At 35.8% G+C, this 17,645-nt stretch overlaps 2 protein-coding genes across 2 annotated transcripts; both read left to right on the top strand.

The window, feature by feature from the left end:
* Positions 1–818: 818 nt before the first annotated feature.
* LOC127878788 (uncharacterized) lies at positions 819–4,863 on the top strand. Its single transcript, XM_052425317.1, has 4 exons — positions 819–1,039; positions 2,260–2,401; positions 2,750–2,868; positions 4,348–4,863. The coding sequence occupies exons 1-4, from the start codon at positions 935–937 to the stop codon at positions 4,861–4,863; spliced, it is 882 nt and encodes a 293-aa protein (XP_052281277.1). The 5' UTR covers positions 819–934.
* Positions 4,860–16,408, top strand: LOC127876515 (uncharacterized). The gene is made up of 5 exons (XM_052421814.1): positions 4,860–4,983; positions 5,405–5,609; positions 7,807–7,883; positions 8,752–8,877; positions 15,413–16,408. The coding sequence occupies exons 1-5, from the start codon at positions 4,881–4,883 to the stop codon at positions 15,649–15,651; spliced, it is 750 nt and encodes a 249-aa protein (XP_052277774.1). The 5' UTR covers positions 4,860–4,880; the 3' UTR covers positions 15,652–16,408.
* Positions 16,409–17,645: the final 1,237 nt, after the last annotated feature.

Below are 17,645 nucleotides of genomic sequence, written 5' to 3'. Positions count from 1 at the left end.
ATCAACATTTAAGTCGCGTTCTGAAAAAACTGGGCATAATGCATGTGCGTAAAGTGTCGTCCCAGATAAGCCTGTGCAGTCCACACAGGCTAATCAGGGACGACATTTTCCGCCTAAACTGGATTTATGCAAAGAAGAGACTTTCTGAAACCGAAAAATATCATAAAAGCGGAAAGTGTCGTCCCTAAAGAGCCTGACACTTTACGAACACGCATTATGTCCAGTTTTCTCAGAACGCGGCTCATTTAAGAACGAAACAGATGAGTGGCCCCTGTACCTATTGGCCTTGTGTTCTAGCTTTGCTTACCGCGTTGATCCTGGTATCACATTTGGAGTCATGCGATCTTGACTTATTTCAAATGCTCAAGATTTCATTGATAACTGTTTGATATATCTGTATGTAAAAATGGGATTTTCTTTAAAGGAACAATGCGATTGTATGTTCGTACTCAACTATCTTTAGTCCTTTATGTACAAATAAAGTAGCGAAAATTCCTTGTTGTCAAACAGTTGCGGATAACCAAATATAATGGAAAGTCCTTATATAATGAGAATAACCTCTTGTTGTATTCTTCGGCTACACTACCATATCTTAAATTTATTTTATACTAACCCTTATTTGTATCACTTACATGTACTTTACACATTTAGTATAATAAATCCATTTACTTTAATTTCCAGCATTTTATATACAATATGCCATGAAACCGTCACCATTTAATTAATTATGCCTGTAGATCTACATTAATTCATTTTATTTTTCGTTTTGCGTGTCCCTTTAAGAACACTATTATTAAGATGACGAGTACTTCTACAATGTGACTGATAAATTTTCACATACAGAACATGAACTAGATTGCAAACACTGGTTGAAATATAAACATCAAATTGGCCTATTTTGTGCGTACTATCATTAAGTTCTCTGGCATTTAACATGTCGTGGATACAATCCTGGATCGTAGCGCTGTGCGTGCAGCTGACTTCCGGTCACTTGTGCCTCATTTCTCCACGACAGAGAGGCGATCTGGATTTGTCCACGGTAAGTTGCAGCGACTGAAATTTTACCGAGTATCACCGAATGTAATAACATATACACAGTTTCCAAAAATGTATTCATTTTCGCAACACAAGAACCCTTCAAGTAAAACAATAATGGCGTTTTATAGTATATAATATTGTTATAATATTTAGCTGGTAGTATTTATGGTAGGATATAAAAAGGAGCCCGTGGTTTGTTCATATTTTGAAAGTTGCAATATCCTTCTACTTACACAAGTAGTTTTTTGCCGTAAAGACCTCCAACATAGATAATGTTAGACAGATCAGCGAAATTTTGATTTAAGTTCTTAACTATCCAAACATTATTTCCTATCCTTTTTTCAGCATTTTATCTTTGTGCCTATGTATAAAAGTAAGTTTGCGCATATGATCGGAAATATAGCAAAGCGATTTAAATCAAAACCTCAAATGGCACCCCCACCCCCTCCCAAGTTTTGGGTCGAATCCACAAATTAGGTCGGTCGGGAAAAAACAGACCAACTATTTACTTTTTATTTTAATAGTACTGCTACAGTAAAAACAAACACACACATGAGAATTTTAACATAGAGCGAATGATACAATTGTTTGTCTGTCAATAAAGGCGATTTGGAGTTCTGATGCAAAAAAAAGTTATTTTAGCAGGACTGTATACGTACACACGGACGTCCTCGAAGGTAAATCCGTATGCGTTCTACTATGTACACGCTCTTCCTTTATTGTTAAAATCCTTCTACGCATATTATTATGTTCTGACTATTATGGGATACTGTACAGACATATTCAGTTATTTACGTTTGTCGCCATATAAAAACCAAGTGCGGAGTGGAAATTGAACCCTGCACCTCCCGCGGTTCTCTACCGCGTGGCTTTAAACGTAAGCTCATGTTGCAAACCAGTAACTATAAGTGCACCTTATATATCGCCCAACTACAGAACTGCACACCGTTGTTGATTACCTAATAAACAACGACAATCCGCTTATTACTTCTTTTTCTACCGTTACCCCGCACCCTCTGCCCAACCTATCTTATTCAAGAGTGGCAGTTGTATGTTACTGGCTAAAGTAAATAGGTGCGCATACTACTGGTAAACTAGATTTCACACCAAACATGTGAATGAGTTAACTGACCGCCGTGATAATAATGTGCAAAATGCACACACACAAATCAATACAAACAAACAAAACAAAAAAATAATTACTTGCTATATACATTTTAGTCTGGCAACCCGACGTGTTTCCGGCACGCGCTGCCGTGCGGAGGCCAGCCTGTGCAGGACCCGGTAGAGGTGTACGCGCCCGGCCAGAACGTGTTCTTCCGGTGGCAGCAAAACTACAACCACTATGAGCCGGGGTTCCCAGGCACGTGTCTTCATGCATGAGCACTGGTTGCAAAAAGCTCGTTTTAATTTCTGATTGACTTAAATAACTAATCTGTTTATACATTTAGAGTTCTTACCTATTAGTTTAATATTTTCCCATGGTTTATAACACTTCTATCATATACATGTACATGTATAACAAATCTGTGTGCACTACGCATTTTTTATAAACACACTAACTGTATAACTCAATTCAAAGTAATTGGAAGACTGAATTTACGTGATGTCCGCAATAATTAGTACATACTTCTGATGTTTGCATTCATCTCACAGTACACGTATATAAGACATTCAAATAAACTAAATAAAAGACCCATTTCCGCTATAGGCTACATGGATCTGTCCATCGCCTCCAGCCCCGAGAGCATGAGTTTCGTCACACTGACCGTGGTCACAGACCCGTACGTGCACGCACAGGACTACCAGCAAAACTACACGGCTGTCATTGTAAGTATACACAAAACTACATGGCTGTCATTGTAAGTATACACAAAACTACATGGCGGTCATTGTGAGTATACACAAAACCACATGGTTGTCATTGTAAGTATACACTAAAATACATGGCTGCCATTGTAAGTATACACAAAACTACATGGCTGTCATTGTAAGTATACACAAAACTACATGGCGGTCATTGTGAGTATACACAAAACCACATGGTTGTCATTGTAAGTATACACTAAAATACATGGCTGCCATTGTAAGTATACACAAAACTACATGGCTGTCATTGTAAGTATACACAAAACTACATGGCTGTCATTGTGAGTATACGACAAGCTACATGGCTGTCATTGAGAGTATAGGCAAATCTACACGGCTGTCATTGTGAGTATACGCAAATTGTGCACAGCTGTCATTGTGAGTATACGCAAAACTACACGGCTGGCATTGTGAGTATACGCAAATTGTGCACAGCTGTCATTGTGAGTATACGCAAAACTACACGGCTGTCATTGTGAGTTTTGGGAAATCTACACGGCTGTCATTGTGAGTAAACGCAAAACTACACGGATGTCATTGTCAGTACACGCAAAACTACACGGCTGTCATGGTTAGTATACGCAAAACTACACGACTGTCATTGTGAGTATACGCAAATTTAGACGGCTTTTATTGTGAGTATACTCATGCATACACGGCTGTTATTGAGAGTATAAACACAACTACACGACTGTCATTGCGAGTATATTTATAAACTACACGGCTGTCACTGTGAGTATAAGCACAACTACACGGCTGTTATTGTGAGTTTACGCACAACTACATTGCAATCATTGTGAGTATACGCAGAACTACACGGCTGCCATTGTGAGTATATGCACAACTACACGGCTGTCATTTTTAGTGTACGCAAAAACTACACGGCTGTCATTGTGAGTATACACAAAACTACACGTCTGTCATTGTGAGTATGAACACAACTGCAAGGCTGTTTTTGAAAGTATGAACACATCTTCATGGGTGATTCTATATTATAACAATTGCACGACTGTCTTTCTGAAAATGAGTCTTTGTAAGTATGAGCATTACTGCATGGCAGTCATGGCGAATATGAGAAAACTGCACGGATGTCTTTGTGAATATCAGCAAAACTAAACGTTTTATTTAAAGTGAGTCATTCCTCGTGTTGTTATTGTTTATAAAAGTATTATTATAAAACATAAATTATTATGATTAAATCGATTTAAAACTAAAAAAAATTTTTTTTTGTGTCTGCCATTGTCATCCGAAAATAAACAACAATACACTTGAAATTCAGTCTATTCTAACTTGATTTACAAAGAAAATCTAATTACATGGCGAACTAACAGTTTATAGTATGAATATTCGAAACAACTTCTTCGAAAGGTTTGATGAAAAATTGACAAGGTTTTGATCGGGCTCGTCACGCTAGAAAGAAATAATTAATGTATATTCTAGAAACTACCTGATATGGAATGCGACCACTGCGTCATACGAGCTCGTTACGACGCCCACAAACCCGGGGAGTCCCCATTCCTACAGTGCGCTGACATTAAAATCTCCAAAGGAGCGAAGAAATCAGAGGCTCTGAAATATCTGTCCGCCGAAAGCAAGACTGACCAGCAGAAACTTGTACCTTTGAAGAGAGCGTTGAAACTGAAGAAATACTACGAACAAAAGTACAAATCCAATCTAAAAATGGATGACACAAAAATGTACGGTTTTGCATACAATCCGTTCCAGCCCCATCGAAGTGATTATATCTCGGTCTCCGTGGTAACTGGTGCTACTCAGATGCTGAACAGCTTTGCCTTCGGTATTGATGACCCATCTGATGACCAAAAAAGTACGTTCATGCTGGATGAAGTGGTTGCCATTGACAACGGTCGAAACACGACGACAATTTTGGTCCACGACTCTGGGTCACGCGAGTCGGCTGCTAAAACCGTCTACATCATCGGACCTCCCTGGTAAAGTCTTCGGGCATATTTATGTCCGATGGGGTCCCTATAAACGGGCTGTCGTGGTACACCGACGAGACGTATGCTGCGTTCAGAATTGTGTCAAATAATAATGTTGCACCAAGTGGAAATGGTAATATGTGTTCGTGATCTTTAATTGAATTACATAATTCGGGGCCAATGTTGTAATTAATAGATTTAATAGATTTATACCTTCAAATAATAATATACTGTTGTTTTTAAACATATTGTAGTATTTTTTTTCTTATAGAGGCACGTATATCTTTTGTGCGTTCTAGTGTTACTTGGCTCCGTGTGTTCAAATAAAAAATGGCTCGTATATTACGATTTAAATTCATATTTACTTAAAGTGCATTAAGGTTTATCACGCATGATATTTAAACAGTTTGCGGCTGCAAACGCAGACCCTTCTCTTTCGGTCTAATAGTATTAAGTCCCGAAGAAAAGTTTTACCACGAAAGTGTAAAAACTTAAAGTCAACCTTAAAGTCAAAAGGTACATAAACACCAATACCGGTATATATTTTGTTTCAGACTTTTTCTTCGAGGTCGGGACGCTGGGCACGGACGGCTCGTACACAAAGCGCGCCAGCATTCCAAACGCCGAAGATCTGTACGTGAACTTCCAATGGCTGGAGACGGACATGAACGAGCACGTGCACGTGTTTGCTCTGATGGGCAACGAGAACGAGGCCAATAAACTGAGTGCCCGGATCTACGCGTTCGACCTGTTTAACGGGTGAGTTCATGGCACGAACCAACGACCCTTTCTTTACTTATCAATGGATTTGTCTTAAAAATAATGTCGGACGTGTCGCCAGGGTTTGTATGAGGAATGAGTTTGAATTGAGGTAAAGCACTCATTGCATTGGTATAAGAGTAAGAGTATCGTACAGATTGCAAGGTTTAATCTCTTGTAAGGATGTGCTAAAAATTTCAATTTAATACCAGACTTTTCATATTGCCAGAAACTTGCGGAAAAGCAAAATAACGTCTAACGTTTGACGGTTCAAAACAATGTTTGAACATTCGTTAAAAATTCTCACCGAGTGGTAGCGCTATCCATAGGCACTCAGCATTAGTTGCTACCCACCCCCCCCCCAAAAAAAAAGGTAGTTGTATTTGTTTTGTTAATTGTCCATTTGTTATACAAAAGAAAACACAACAAGTTAGTAAAAAATTAATTTTTTTTAATTGTAATGGTATGGTCTTTTTATATGATCTTACAAGAATAGTTTACATGTTTATCCGGTTTACGGTTGATGTAAGGAAATGGACATAATACAAGGGTTTGAACGTATATTTGTTCGTAACGGGGCACATGGACTTAAAAGCAGGGTTTGCCGTTCTGTTTTTGTAACAAATGAGATGAGGAAACGGGTTTGTACGTTTAGTACATATTATGTGACTGAATAGCGTTGGGTTAAAGGGATCTTTTCACGCTTTGGTAAATTGACAAAATTGAAAAAGTTGTTTCAGATTCGTAAGTTTTCGTTTTAGTTATGATATTTGTGAGGAAACAGTAATACTGAACATTAACCATGCTCTAATATAGCCATTATATGCATCTTTTGACGATTTTAAAACCTAAAAATTATAAAGCGTTGCAACGCGAAACGATTGAATAATTTGGAGAGTTCTGTTTTTGTCGTTAAATTTTGTGAAACTACGAAGATTGCTTATATTAGGTATAAAATACGTCTAGAATGTGTATTCGGCGGAATAGCTCAGTAGGCTAAAGCGTTTTTACTTCAGGACTCTGGCAGGACTCCAGGGGTCACTGGTTCGAAACCTGCTCCGGGCAATGTTCTTTTCCTTTTTTTAAATTTTTTCTTGATTTTTTAATGGAGCTTTTACAATCCAATGTTTACATTTATCAATATAAAGCATTTAATGAATAAGTTAAAAAAATGCCAAAATCTGTGAAAAGGCCCCTTTAAGCGCGAGTTTCGGAGCTCAATACAACCGGTTTAAATCCTTATTGCTTTGCAAGGTACGTTCCAAGTAGGTAACCTAAGTGTTATTAATGTGTGTGTGTGTGGGTGGGGGGGGGGAGGTGATGTGTGGGTGGATGAGTTTGTTTGTTGTGTACTTGTATGTCTTGTCTAGTACATCTGTATAGTGATTTACCATATGGCAATTAGTTCATTGTCATAAATAAACGACCGCATGGTATAATAAGGTTTTCTACTGCTGGTTAAGCTGAAGTTTCACTTTATGTATATAAGTTGGCTGCATTAACGCAGTTCAAGTGCTCTCTATGTGACCTATTTAATGGGCCACTAAACTGATTTAGTTTTCTTTATGAACGTATTGCAAGGTTGCTCATGGATGTCTATTTAACGCGCGAGTTTACTGACATTAAGTTGGCTTCCTGACGCTTTGCAAAGAAGCATATGTGACCTCAATGCCACCGTGTAACATTTAGTTTGTTTAAAGGATTATTGTTTTGAATACCTATTGTAAAACTGAACATGTTTGTTTTAGTGAACGGGTGTACGTTTGGGACACAGTTTGAAATATATGTTACCGTGTTTTATACATACCATATAGTTTATTTTGCGACTTAAGCATATACAGCTCATCGTTAAAAACAATAAAGCAATCATAAATACCCATGCGTCAAAATAACAACAAACGTGTTATGCATTTTTACAATATAAGATTTTTGTGAGAATGTTATATGTAAGAGAAGGTTCTTAATTTTTTAACAAAGTTAAGTAAATGTTTAAAATCAGTTATTGATTGAAACAAAAATTATGCAGTTAGAAATTATTATAAATTAGTATATGTTTGAATGTGTTTATTACCTAATAAACACATAATTGATCGTTTGTAGTGTAACGCGAGGTCAATGTCGGTTTCAATGGCATCACGGTAGCGTTTTGAACACACGTATTATTACACGTTTTGTTAATGCGTCTGTTAATTTGCAGAAAGTTTATGCAGACAGTTGATGTCGATGTCAGTGAATACACATTCATGTCAATACATTCGTACCCCAGTTGTGGAGGTAAGTGGGACACCAAAGTCTTTAAATGTATGACCTGGAAAATATATTTGATATATTAGATACGACGAGCCTCGCTCTATAAAAAGGGGGTTTAATGCAAGTGCCTTAAGTGTCGTCCCAGATTAGCCTGTGCAGTCCGCACAGGCTAATCGGGGACGACACTTTCCGCCTTTACCTGGATTTTTGCTAAGGAGGAACGAAAAATATCATATAATCGGAAAGTGCGGACTGCACAGGCTAATCTTGAACGACACTACGCACATGCATTAAACCCCATTTTCACAGAGCGCAGTCCATATATATAAGATATTTCATACATATTTAAAAATATTTATTCAATTAATGGTTGAAGCAATCAAAAGTTATGGTCTCTATTTATTAAACAAACAGAACGCAGCAGACAAAACAAAAACATACTTTATGTTGAATGTAATTGGTATCTATGCAAACTGTTTAATGTGAATACGGTCATTGAATTATGTAAAGCAAATCGTGTAACCGTTTCCACACCCTCTCAATTCCACAATTTTCATCACAAAATCTTGCAAAAAATGTTTACTGTTTCCATATAATATTCAACAAACTATATTTCTCTAATTGGTTTTAACCAGTAGGGGCAATAAACCGCCCTCGTTTCAATATATTCCGCATTGTTAATGTTCGGAAATCGTCATGTGAAAGGCACAACAAATAAAAACGAGCATTTTGTGTATCGTTAAATATATGTAAAAGACCACATCTAGCGTTAAAAGTTTGGCTGTTGCAATAAGGAACATTGATTGTGTATGGGTTAACTTTATTTGACGAAATATTTTACGAAATATTCGTTGATTTTGAGTGTTAATGGGGCTTTAACACCTCGTTCCAGAGGCCATGTACGCCTTCTCCCCTGGCCTGTGGGCGGACGCCGGTCACGACATGTGGGCGTGGTCACTGGTTGTCGTAGAGCCCTTGACTGGCACGGTCACCAAGCAGTGCGACATCGCTCCCAGAGGTGGGTCGTTGAAATATAAAATTGAGTCTCGATCTGGGAAAACTGAGCTTAATGCAAGTGCGAAAAATGTCGTCCCTTATTAGCCTGTGCAGTCCACTTTCCGCCTTAACTAGACTTTCTTTAAACGAAAACGTCCATGAAAGCGGAAAGTGTCTTCCCTGAGGGGCATGTGCGGACTGCACAGGTTTATCTGGGACGAAACTTAAAGCACATGCATTATTCCCGGTTGTAACAGAGCGCCGCTCATATATCACAATATTTTGTAGAAGAACATATAAGTTTCCGTATGGCAAGCGAAATGCACATTAAATCCTTAAACCACGGTTTAACAGTTAACTATATAGTTAAGATACTTTGAACCCGGGTTCAAAGTGCCGTTTGCACATTAAATCCTTAAACCCGAGTTCAAGAGTTTGAACCGCAGTTCAAAGTGTGTCTAAAAATAGATACAAATCTGTTATCTGAGACAACCAATTAGCGGAGCTTAAACCACAATTAGCTATATATAGAAGGAAAATGCCGCGATTTCATTGGTCCTCTCTTAACTATAGGGTTAAGAGACTTTAAACTGCGGTTCAAAGTCTTAAACTGCGGTTAAGAGGCGCGGAATGCACATTAATTATTTAACAGTTAATTATATAGTTAAGAAATTTTGAACCCGAGTTCAAAGTGCCGTTTGCACATTAATTCCTTAAACCCGAGTTCAAGAGTGTAAACTGCGGTTCAAAGTCTTAAACTGGGGTTAACAAGCGCGGAATGTACATTTATTACCTAACTGTTGAATATATACAGTAATAATACTAGTTGTTAATTCATGTTGTCGTTTATTACCAAATTTATGGATGTAATCTCTAAATTATCTCAATTTCTTAACCCGGAAGTGGATAGTTCCGATTTATTTACGGAACCACATACATTGATAAATATGAAAAAACACTAGTTTAATAATATAAATCCTTTATTAATCAAAATCATATGTTCAACCTCTCCTATACCACTTTACCATTGTAACGATTTGGAAAACAGACCGGACTAAAACATCCGTATTAATAATAATAATAACAACAAATAAAAGCTTTATTTTCAAAACGTTACACAAAAAAGAAAAATGGAAAAATTACATGACAACATTTTTTATGACAATTTAACTTAACTAATACAAGAATAATGGTTATGCATTAATTAAAAATAATTTAACAAAGCGGGATGCTAAGAGTTCTTTATCGACGCACTCCCACTCAATGAGGTCTATTAATGTATAAAGTTTCAAACTGATGCTATTAATACTTTTTAACGAGACAAACGACGGACAAGTGATCCCTATAAGAAAACATTGGTTAGAAAACAATATTAATGCACAGTATTCGATACAAAAGCGTTTGTTCGTTAACAGAAAATACTATAATTGTAACATAATTATACTATGTACAACAACATCAAGGTAGACATAATGTAATACAAATTTGTAGTTAATTAAATAAATAAAGTATTAAATGAATCATAAACATTATTGTCTCGCGTTCTGAGAAAACTGGACATAATGCTGGTGCGTAAATTGTCATCCCAGATTAGCCTGTTCAGTCCGCACAGGCTAATAAGGGACGACAATTTGCTCTGTTATGGAATGTTTCGTTTTAATAATGTCTCTTCTTAGCAAAAATCCAGATAAGGCGGAAAGTGTCACTTTACGCATAAGCATTATGCCCATTTTTCTCAGAACACGACACAATTATGCATGTTCAAAACCATTTCTAGCTACATTTTCCCACATTCTCTTTCACTATTGCTTTAACTTATATTTTTATGGGACCGTTTCATCAAAGATCGTACGACAATCTTAATTTATAACTTATATTTAAAAACTAAAAATATACAAGCTGTTGATAAATAGCTCCGCAAGATATAAGCCATCGGTAAGAAAATGATGAAATAAATGATTTTACTTGAAATAAGCAAAAATATGCTTCGGTCTGTTAAAATAATGTTTCTTTGAAATTTGTATCGTATTCTAAATTTGTCGTACGATGTTTGATGAAACGGCCCATAGGAATATAAGTTAAAGCAAGAATTTGACAGTATTTGAGTGATCTCAGCTATATCATACTCTTGGACACACTCAAATACTGTTTACAGAAAATACTATATTTGTAACATAATTATACTATGTACAACAACCTCAAGGTAGACATAAGTGTAATACAAATTTGTAGTCAATGAAATTAACAAACTATAAAATGAATCATTAACATAATTGTGTCGCGTTCTGAGAAAACTGGTCATTATGCTGGTGCGTAAATTGTTATCCGAGATTAGCCTGTGCAGTGTGTAAACTAGGAATAAATCGGCCTTTTTGTGGAGATAAATAACGAAATACACTTTTGTACAAAGTCTACATCTTAACGTGTCTTTTTCGATCGTAATCACCTACCATTTATTGACCTTTTTGCCATTCAATAATGCATATATTAAATTAAGAGTACGCTTTATGGAATGGCAAAAAGGTCAATAAATAATAATGCCGGTTTCACGGTCCTGAACAAGGGGTTTCCGCGCGTATATATGAAAACAAAACCTGCATATTTTACAAATTGAACTTTCTTTGCATGTACTTGTATACTGAAATCTGTTTACTAGTGATAATGAGTGACAACAATCTAGCATTTAATGATACCATAAATCTTTACTTTTAATTTATTTTATGCAAGTATTTTATATCCCTATTGTGATCAAACGTGATTGCTTGTTTTCATGATATTTCGAACACTGCAGTAACGTACGATCTTTAAACGTAATAGCAGAGGTTACATTTGCCAGTACCCGTTCAATACGTTATTATTATGTTAAAACTGGCTAGTATATATACTTTAATACTATGTAGTTCATGTTCATCCATTTCGGACAAATGTCTTTTTGTATGCCCCTGATAGTGGGAATATTGTGATTGCACTGTCCGTCTGTCTTTCCGTTACACTTTGCGTTTAGGTTTCGAAAAATGTGAAAAAAGGGGCTTATGCCATCCTATGGTGGCAAGCATGTTAAAATATTTTATTAAAGCAACTGTTTAGTTATTGGCTTTAAACTGTGGCTTAAATGTCTGCTCAATATGCCAAGAGATGACATGAAGGCATCATAAATTGTGTTTAATGACCTGCCACATGTGGTTTAACTTTATTCAGGGACCTACACAAGTATGGGTCCCTGGAAAGGCCTGGATTTATGACACCCTGTTTTAGTCTGGACAGTATCCGATCATATCGAGATAATCGGTTTGTGATGAACGAAGTGGCAATTAAACACTGGGTTAAAAAGGCTTAAACAAAGAGTGTCAAAATTCGTGTGAACAATAAAAAAAAAAAAACAATTACATTTATCAAGAGGATTTATTTAATCTGTAACAAGGTAAGTTTTTACAGACATATAAAGGTTCAAATCAGTTAATACTATATGTTGATTACATAAAATCAATCTTTTTGTTGTTTGTTTTCGTCCTTATCTCTGTTCGTTCATTGAATTCAATTTATTCTGAAAGAATTTCCATTTCTGAATATTTTTTTGTTCTTAAAAATGGTCGCGAAGATGTGCCAAATATAGATTGTTATGGTAACCGTATCACGATGCGGTTCATCAAATGCAAACAATAGCGAAATGGCCGCTGTCTTGACGGCCAAAACTTGCGCATGTGAAAACCTGACGTCATTATCGGAATCCCCAAAACCTCCTATGATATTAATAAGTAAAAACATCATTTTGAATGAAAAAAAAATCAAATTATAGCGAATAATCAATTTCTCTGAAAACACTATTTTCACTATCAAATATAACAAGGTATTCAACTCAAAATGACCCGAATATAGGGTGCATCGCTTTGAACAGCTATTACTTCATCAAGTGTGCAGCGATTTCCATGAACGCGGTCTTATTAAACGCAGAAATAAGCGATCCTGTAATGGCTGAATCAGTGTACCATGAAATTCGCGCTGTAAACAAATAATATTTGTTGGAAATTTAAAACCGCTGGCATGTTTCAATAAGAAAGACATTTGTCTTTCGAGGTTTAATAATTTAATTACTGAATGCATTATGCATACGTTGCAATGAGACTCGAAGTCACTCGGCTTAGCTATCCGTTATACAGTCAAGTTACCATTACCGGATCAGTAGCGTAATAAAGTTGTTCTGACGAAAAGCAATAAATGTTTTGAGACTTCTTTTACATCAGTTTGATTAAATATTACTTTGCTTACTGATTCAGCACATAGTTTTATTTTTAATCGCAGGCAAAATGTATTTGTGATACCTTTTTTTCACCGCAGAATTCATGCATTAACGGATCAGTTGTAGCCATAACGGATCACGTGATCGAAACCACTCCGGGGGCATCTAACATGCTATTTGAATTGTCGACACATGAACTGTGTTGTTTACAATGACCAAGTTACATTGCCAGTTATAAATAATATTCATTATTTTTGTATTGTTTTCTATATGTGATCTTGTATATACACGTTTCGCATGGTGTTCTTGTGTGAATTATCTGTTGAAAAACCTAAATAGATCGAAAAGATGGGCATCTTATAAACCATGTTAATTGTTTTAATCATATCTAATCATCGGTATTGAACATGGAACATAAATAAAACATTACGAGTGAGATCATTTATTGAAAGAATCAACAAGATGTGCATATATTTTAATATATTATATTATCAATACGCATATTATCACGCTTGATCCGTTATTGCCCTAATTCTTCATTTCATTTAAGGTGTTGCAAAATCTTAAACACGAATCAAAACTGAAACGGACTTTTGCAGGGAGAAAGACTACTAAATGGCCTTTAAATCAATGCGTAAACTCTTTACTTTTCAACAGAGTTTTAGAATGTGGCCGCGAATAATGTTAAACCTCTTTTTGGAAACGAGACGGAAGTAAACAAAGTCGTATATACAGTTCGCCAAAACATACCAAAATGTTTATCAACGAATAGCTCCAATTACGACTCAATCAATGCATTTAGAAAAAAAACGGCCTTGAAGATGCTGTGTGCAAAATATCATCTAAAAATGTCAACTATTTATCGCGATACGCATGGTCTTCAACATCAAAGTGATGCGCTATGGGTAATGATCCGGAATGGTAACTTGACTGTACAGTCAGTCAACCAGTTTAGAATAACCTGGCAAAAAAACATTAATTCACAAGTCCAGTCCACAATAATTTATTTTGGGATTTAGTGTCAATGTGAGATGATGTAAAAATAAAGGGTAAAATTTATTTTGTATGATAACAGGTTAGGCCAGACGGCATATGCATTTTTTTGTCAAAAATAGCCAATTAAAGTTCACCTTTTCGGAAAATTATTGAAAATCTTTCAACTTACAGAATTAGTATTTCAAAACATTATCATGGCATTTGTTTTCAATCAGCAATTTTTGTATTTGAAAATAATAAAGACTTCTATTTCCATATGCGCATTTCAAAACATAACTCATTCAATCAGTTCTGGTTAACTTTTTGCTGCATTTATCCCCCCCCCCCCCCCTGTAAGCATAGTACAAAAGCTTTCTTACTAAAACTTTGTTACTTTATTCCTTTACCTAATGTAGACCTTAGACACTAATCTTTTTTTTTATTGGGGAATTATGGAAAATTAAATACAAATTAATCGGAACTGCTGATTTTCCAGAGCTGATTGACAAACTGTTCACTAATCCGAATCGACTGTATTTCGGTTAGGGGTATTTCTATCAGAATTATACCATAAAAGGATCACAAAGAAATTATATAAATATAACCTTATTTGCTGCAATAACCTCACACTTTTGACGAAGTCTGCGTTGTCTGCAAAACCACTTTTCTTTCTATATCTTGGAATGCTGTTTCAAACGTACGTAATAATTCACTAACTTCATCCGCCACCATCTTGATAGAAATGCGTCAGGAACAAAAAAATATCACATGACGATATTGGTTAATAATTAATGTGCAGAGACAACCAAACACCTAAAAGTCTTAACCTATTTTTCAAAGTCTTAAACTGCGGTTCAAAGTCTTAAACTGGGGTTAAAACGCGCGGAATGCACATTAATTATTTAACAGTTAACTATAGAGTTAAGAGACTTTGAACCCGAGTTCAAAGTGCCGTTTGCACATTAAATCCTTAAACCCGAGTTCAAGAGTTTGAACCGCAGTTCAAAGTGTGTCTAAAAATAGATACAAATCTCTTATCTACATAATTAAGAGACAACCAATCAGCGGAGCTTTAACCACAATTAGCTATATATAGAAGGTAAATGCCGCGATTTCATTGGTCCTCTCTTAACTATAGAGTTAAGAGACTTTGAACTGCAGTTCAAACTTTTGAACTCGGGTTTAAGGATTTAATGTGCAAACGGCACTTTGAACCCGGGTTCAAAGTCTCTTAACTATATAGTTAACTGTTAAACCGTGGTTTAAGGAATTAATGTGCATTTCGCTTGCCATATTTCCGTACTGGAATCGGGTTAAGTGGATAAAAGCGTATGTCTGTTTCCAGGCATATTCCGGCGCTACTACGGCGGCTCGGTGTTCCAGGGCTCCAGTAATCCGGACGGGTTTCTCTACCACGTGCTGCGCGTTATGTACAGCGAGGCGGATTTAATAGTGGGCGTTAACCCCGACACTTGCGAAGTGCGCTTCTCCGAGGTCACCAACCTGCGACACGTGCACTCGTTGCAGCTGGTGAATCCAGCCCCAGCCCCGTCAAGACGAACTTGTAACAACAGAGATAATTGACAGTTTTATCTACATGCGTTTTAAATTACCGCTTATCATATGTCGATGATTGTTATTTGGGGTGGTTGGCCTTTCTTGTCGCAAAATTATGCTGTACCGAAACCTTCAATCTAACAGTAAATATATCTTTGAAAAGAATCGAGCTATCTTTAAAATAGTTAGTTTCTTTTTTAAAATAATAATCCCAGTACATTCGTCGCCTCTAAAAACTGGTCGGATTATTAATCGTGGTCCGTATTCACCAAACAATTCTGAGACTTAAGTCTAAGAATAAAGAAAATTCTTTAAATAAGAATATTCAAGAATTTCTTTAATTGTGAGTCAAACTCTGCAGTAAACATCTCTATCTATATTATTCTTCATATAGAACATTTTGTTAATGACATAATCACCAGTGGAGGCCTGTATATATCCAAACACTGAACACATTTTTCTTGGTTCTAAGTCTTTTCTTTATTCTTAAGTCTAAGAATCAGTTGGTGAATACGGGCCCGTGTTACGAATGTTTACCCACTTGCTTTTGTTAGTCGTGATTAAGTTTTATACCACAACCCTGAACAATCCTTATTGTTCAATGATGTTAGTAACCACAACATTGTCATCTTGCCATTTAGACGGATTACAGAGTCGTAAAATGTGTGTACATGTATGTTCCCGGGTAATTACTGTTTATGTTATCGCTAATTGTTTTTTTAAACAGCACATGGTTTCTTAGCGAAGGAATAGATAGTTCAATAAATACAACTATTGAACAGAATGCAGTTTTTCTATTATTCAGATGTTCGTGTTTATTCTATTTTTCAATTGTTCCGGTGTATTTATATCCGTTTTAATGCAAAAATTCATGCAATAAAATATGTTCAATAAATCATTGTTTACTGTACCTGTATGTTAAAACCAAGATTAAGATTGTAGGACAATAAAACATTAATATAAATGCATTATACATGAAGAAACACATAATTAAGTGTATGTTTAAAAATATGTGTTATGAATATTCTTGCAAATCTATCAACATAAGTTAAACAAGACAAGTAAAGAAAAATTACAAACCAGTTTGTATATGCACAATTCCCATTCATAGAAATTCACCGGATGACAAGTTAAAAATGTACTTCTATGAGAAAATAGGTTAATCGTTAAACATGCGTTTCCTATGTACAGTGTTTGAATAAAAAAATCCAAGACAAAACCACCATCGTGGAAACATTAACCGTTGAACTCGGTCAGGATAAACATATTAAATATGTTTACAAAGGGCTCATAACAAACTCAAATGGACATGTTGCTTATACGAAAACTCAACTGATGTCTAGATGAATTTTTGAAACAAAAACATTCCTAATGTATTATTCTTAAAACACATTTCATCATTTGCATGATAACAACAAGTTTATATAGGGTTATTTATTCGATATCAAGACAAATATGCACTTGCCTTGCATTCAGCTACACAGCCGGCCAGACAATGTTTTCTTCACAACACGTTATTTAACATTATTTTAATTTATTTATGCATCACAGTTTTATGTGTTAACATTAGGTATGAGATATGTCTTATAATAATGTGGCTAATATGTGTCGTGTTCTGAGAAAACTGGGCATAATGCATGAGCGTAAATTGTCGTCCCAGATTAGCCTGTGCGGACTGCACAGGCTAATCTGGGACGACACTTCACGCACATGCGGTATGCCCAGTTTTCTCAGAACACAACACATATAATGAAAAACCAAACACAGTCATAACTTCGTATCTCCCGGAAGTCTTCTGTGTGTACAACACAGTTCAGAGAGAGCTGTGCAATTACCGTTCAAGGTTAAAGGCTCTATAAAGGTGAAGATACGTAATTTTTTACAGATTTTTAAATATCTGTTTTCATATTTTATTTATAAAGGTTATCAAAAAACAATATATATATGCTATTGGACATAATAATAAAAAAATGAGCAATACAACTTGTTTTGAGCTCAAAATAAAGTGTACTCCAAGTCAA

This window comes from Dreissena polymorpha, chromosome 4 (genome assembly GCF_020536995.1).
Source record: "Dreissena polymorpha isolate Duluth1 chromosome 4, UMN_Dpol_1.0, whole genome shotgun sequence".
Taxonomy (NCBI): Eukaryota; Metazoa; Mollusca; class Bivalvia; order Myida; family Dreissenidae; genus Dreissena; species Dreissena polymorpha.
This window is presented reverse-complemented; position numbering and strand designations above follow the sequence as displayed.

Bases quoted from the DNA above. Each gene is read 5' to 3' on its own strand.
- LOC127878788 (XM_052425317.1), top strand. From the start codon at position 935: ATGTCGTGGATACAATCCTGGATCGTAGCGCTGTGCGTGCAGCTGACT. The intron at 1,040-2,259 runs GTAAGTTGCAGC...TATACATTTTAG, and splicing joins GCGATCTGGATTTGTCCACG to TCTGGCAACCCGACGTGTTT. The intron at 2,402-2,749 runs GCACGTGTCTTC...TTTCCGCTATAG, and splicing joins CTATGAGCCGGGGTTCCCAG to GCTACATGGATCTGTCCATC.
- LOC127876515 (XM_052421814.1), top strand. From the start codon at position 4,881: ATGTCCGATGGGGTCCCTATAAACGGGCTGTCGTGGTACACCGACGAG. The intron at 4,984-5,404 runs GTAATATGTGTT...ATTTTGTTTCAG, and splicing joins TGTTGCACCAAGTGGAAATG to ACTTTTTCTTCGAGGTCGGG. The intron at 5,610-7,806 runs GTGAGTTCATGG...GTTAATTTGCAG, and splicing joins GCGTTCGACCTGTTTAACGG to AAAGTTTATGCAGACAGTTG.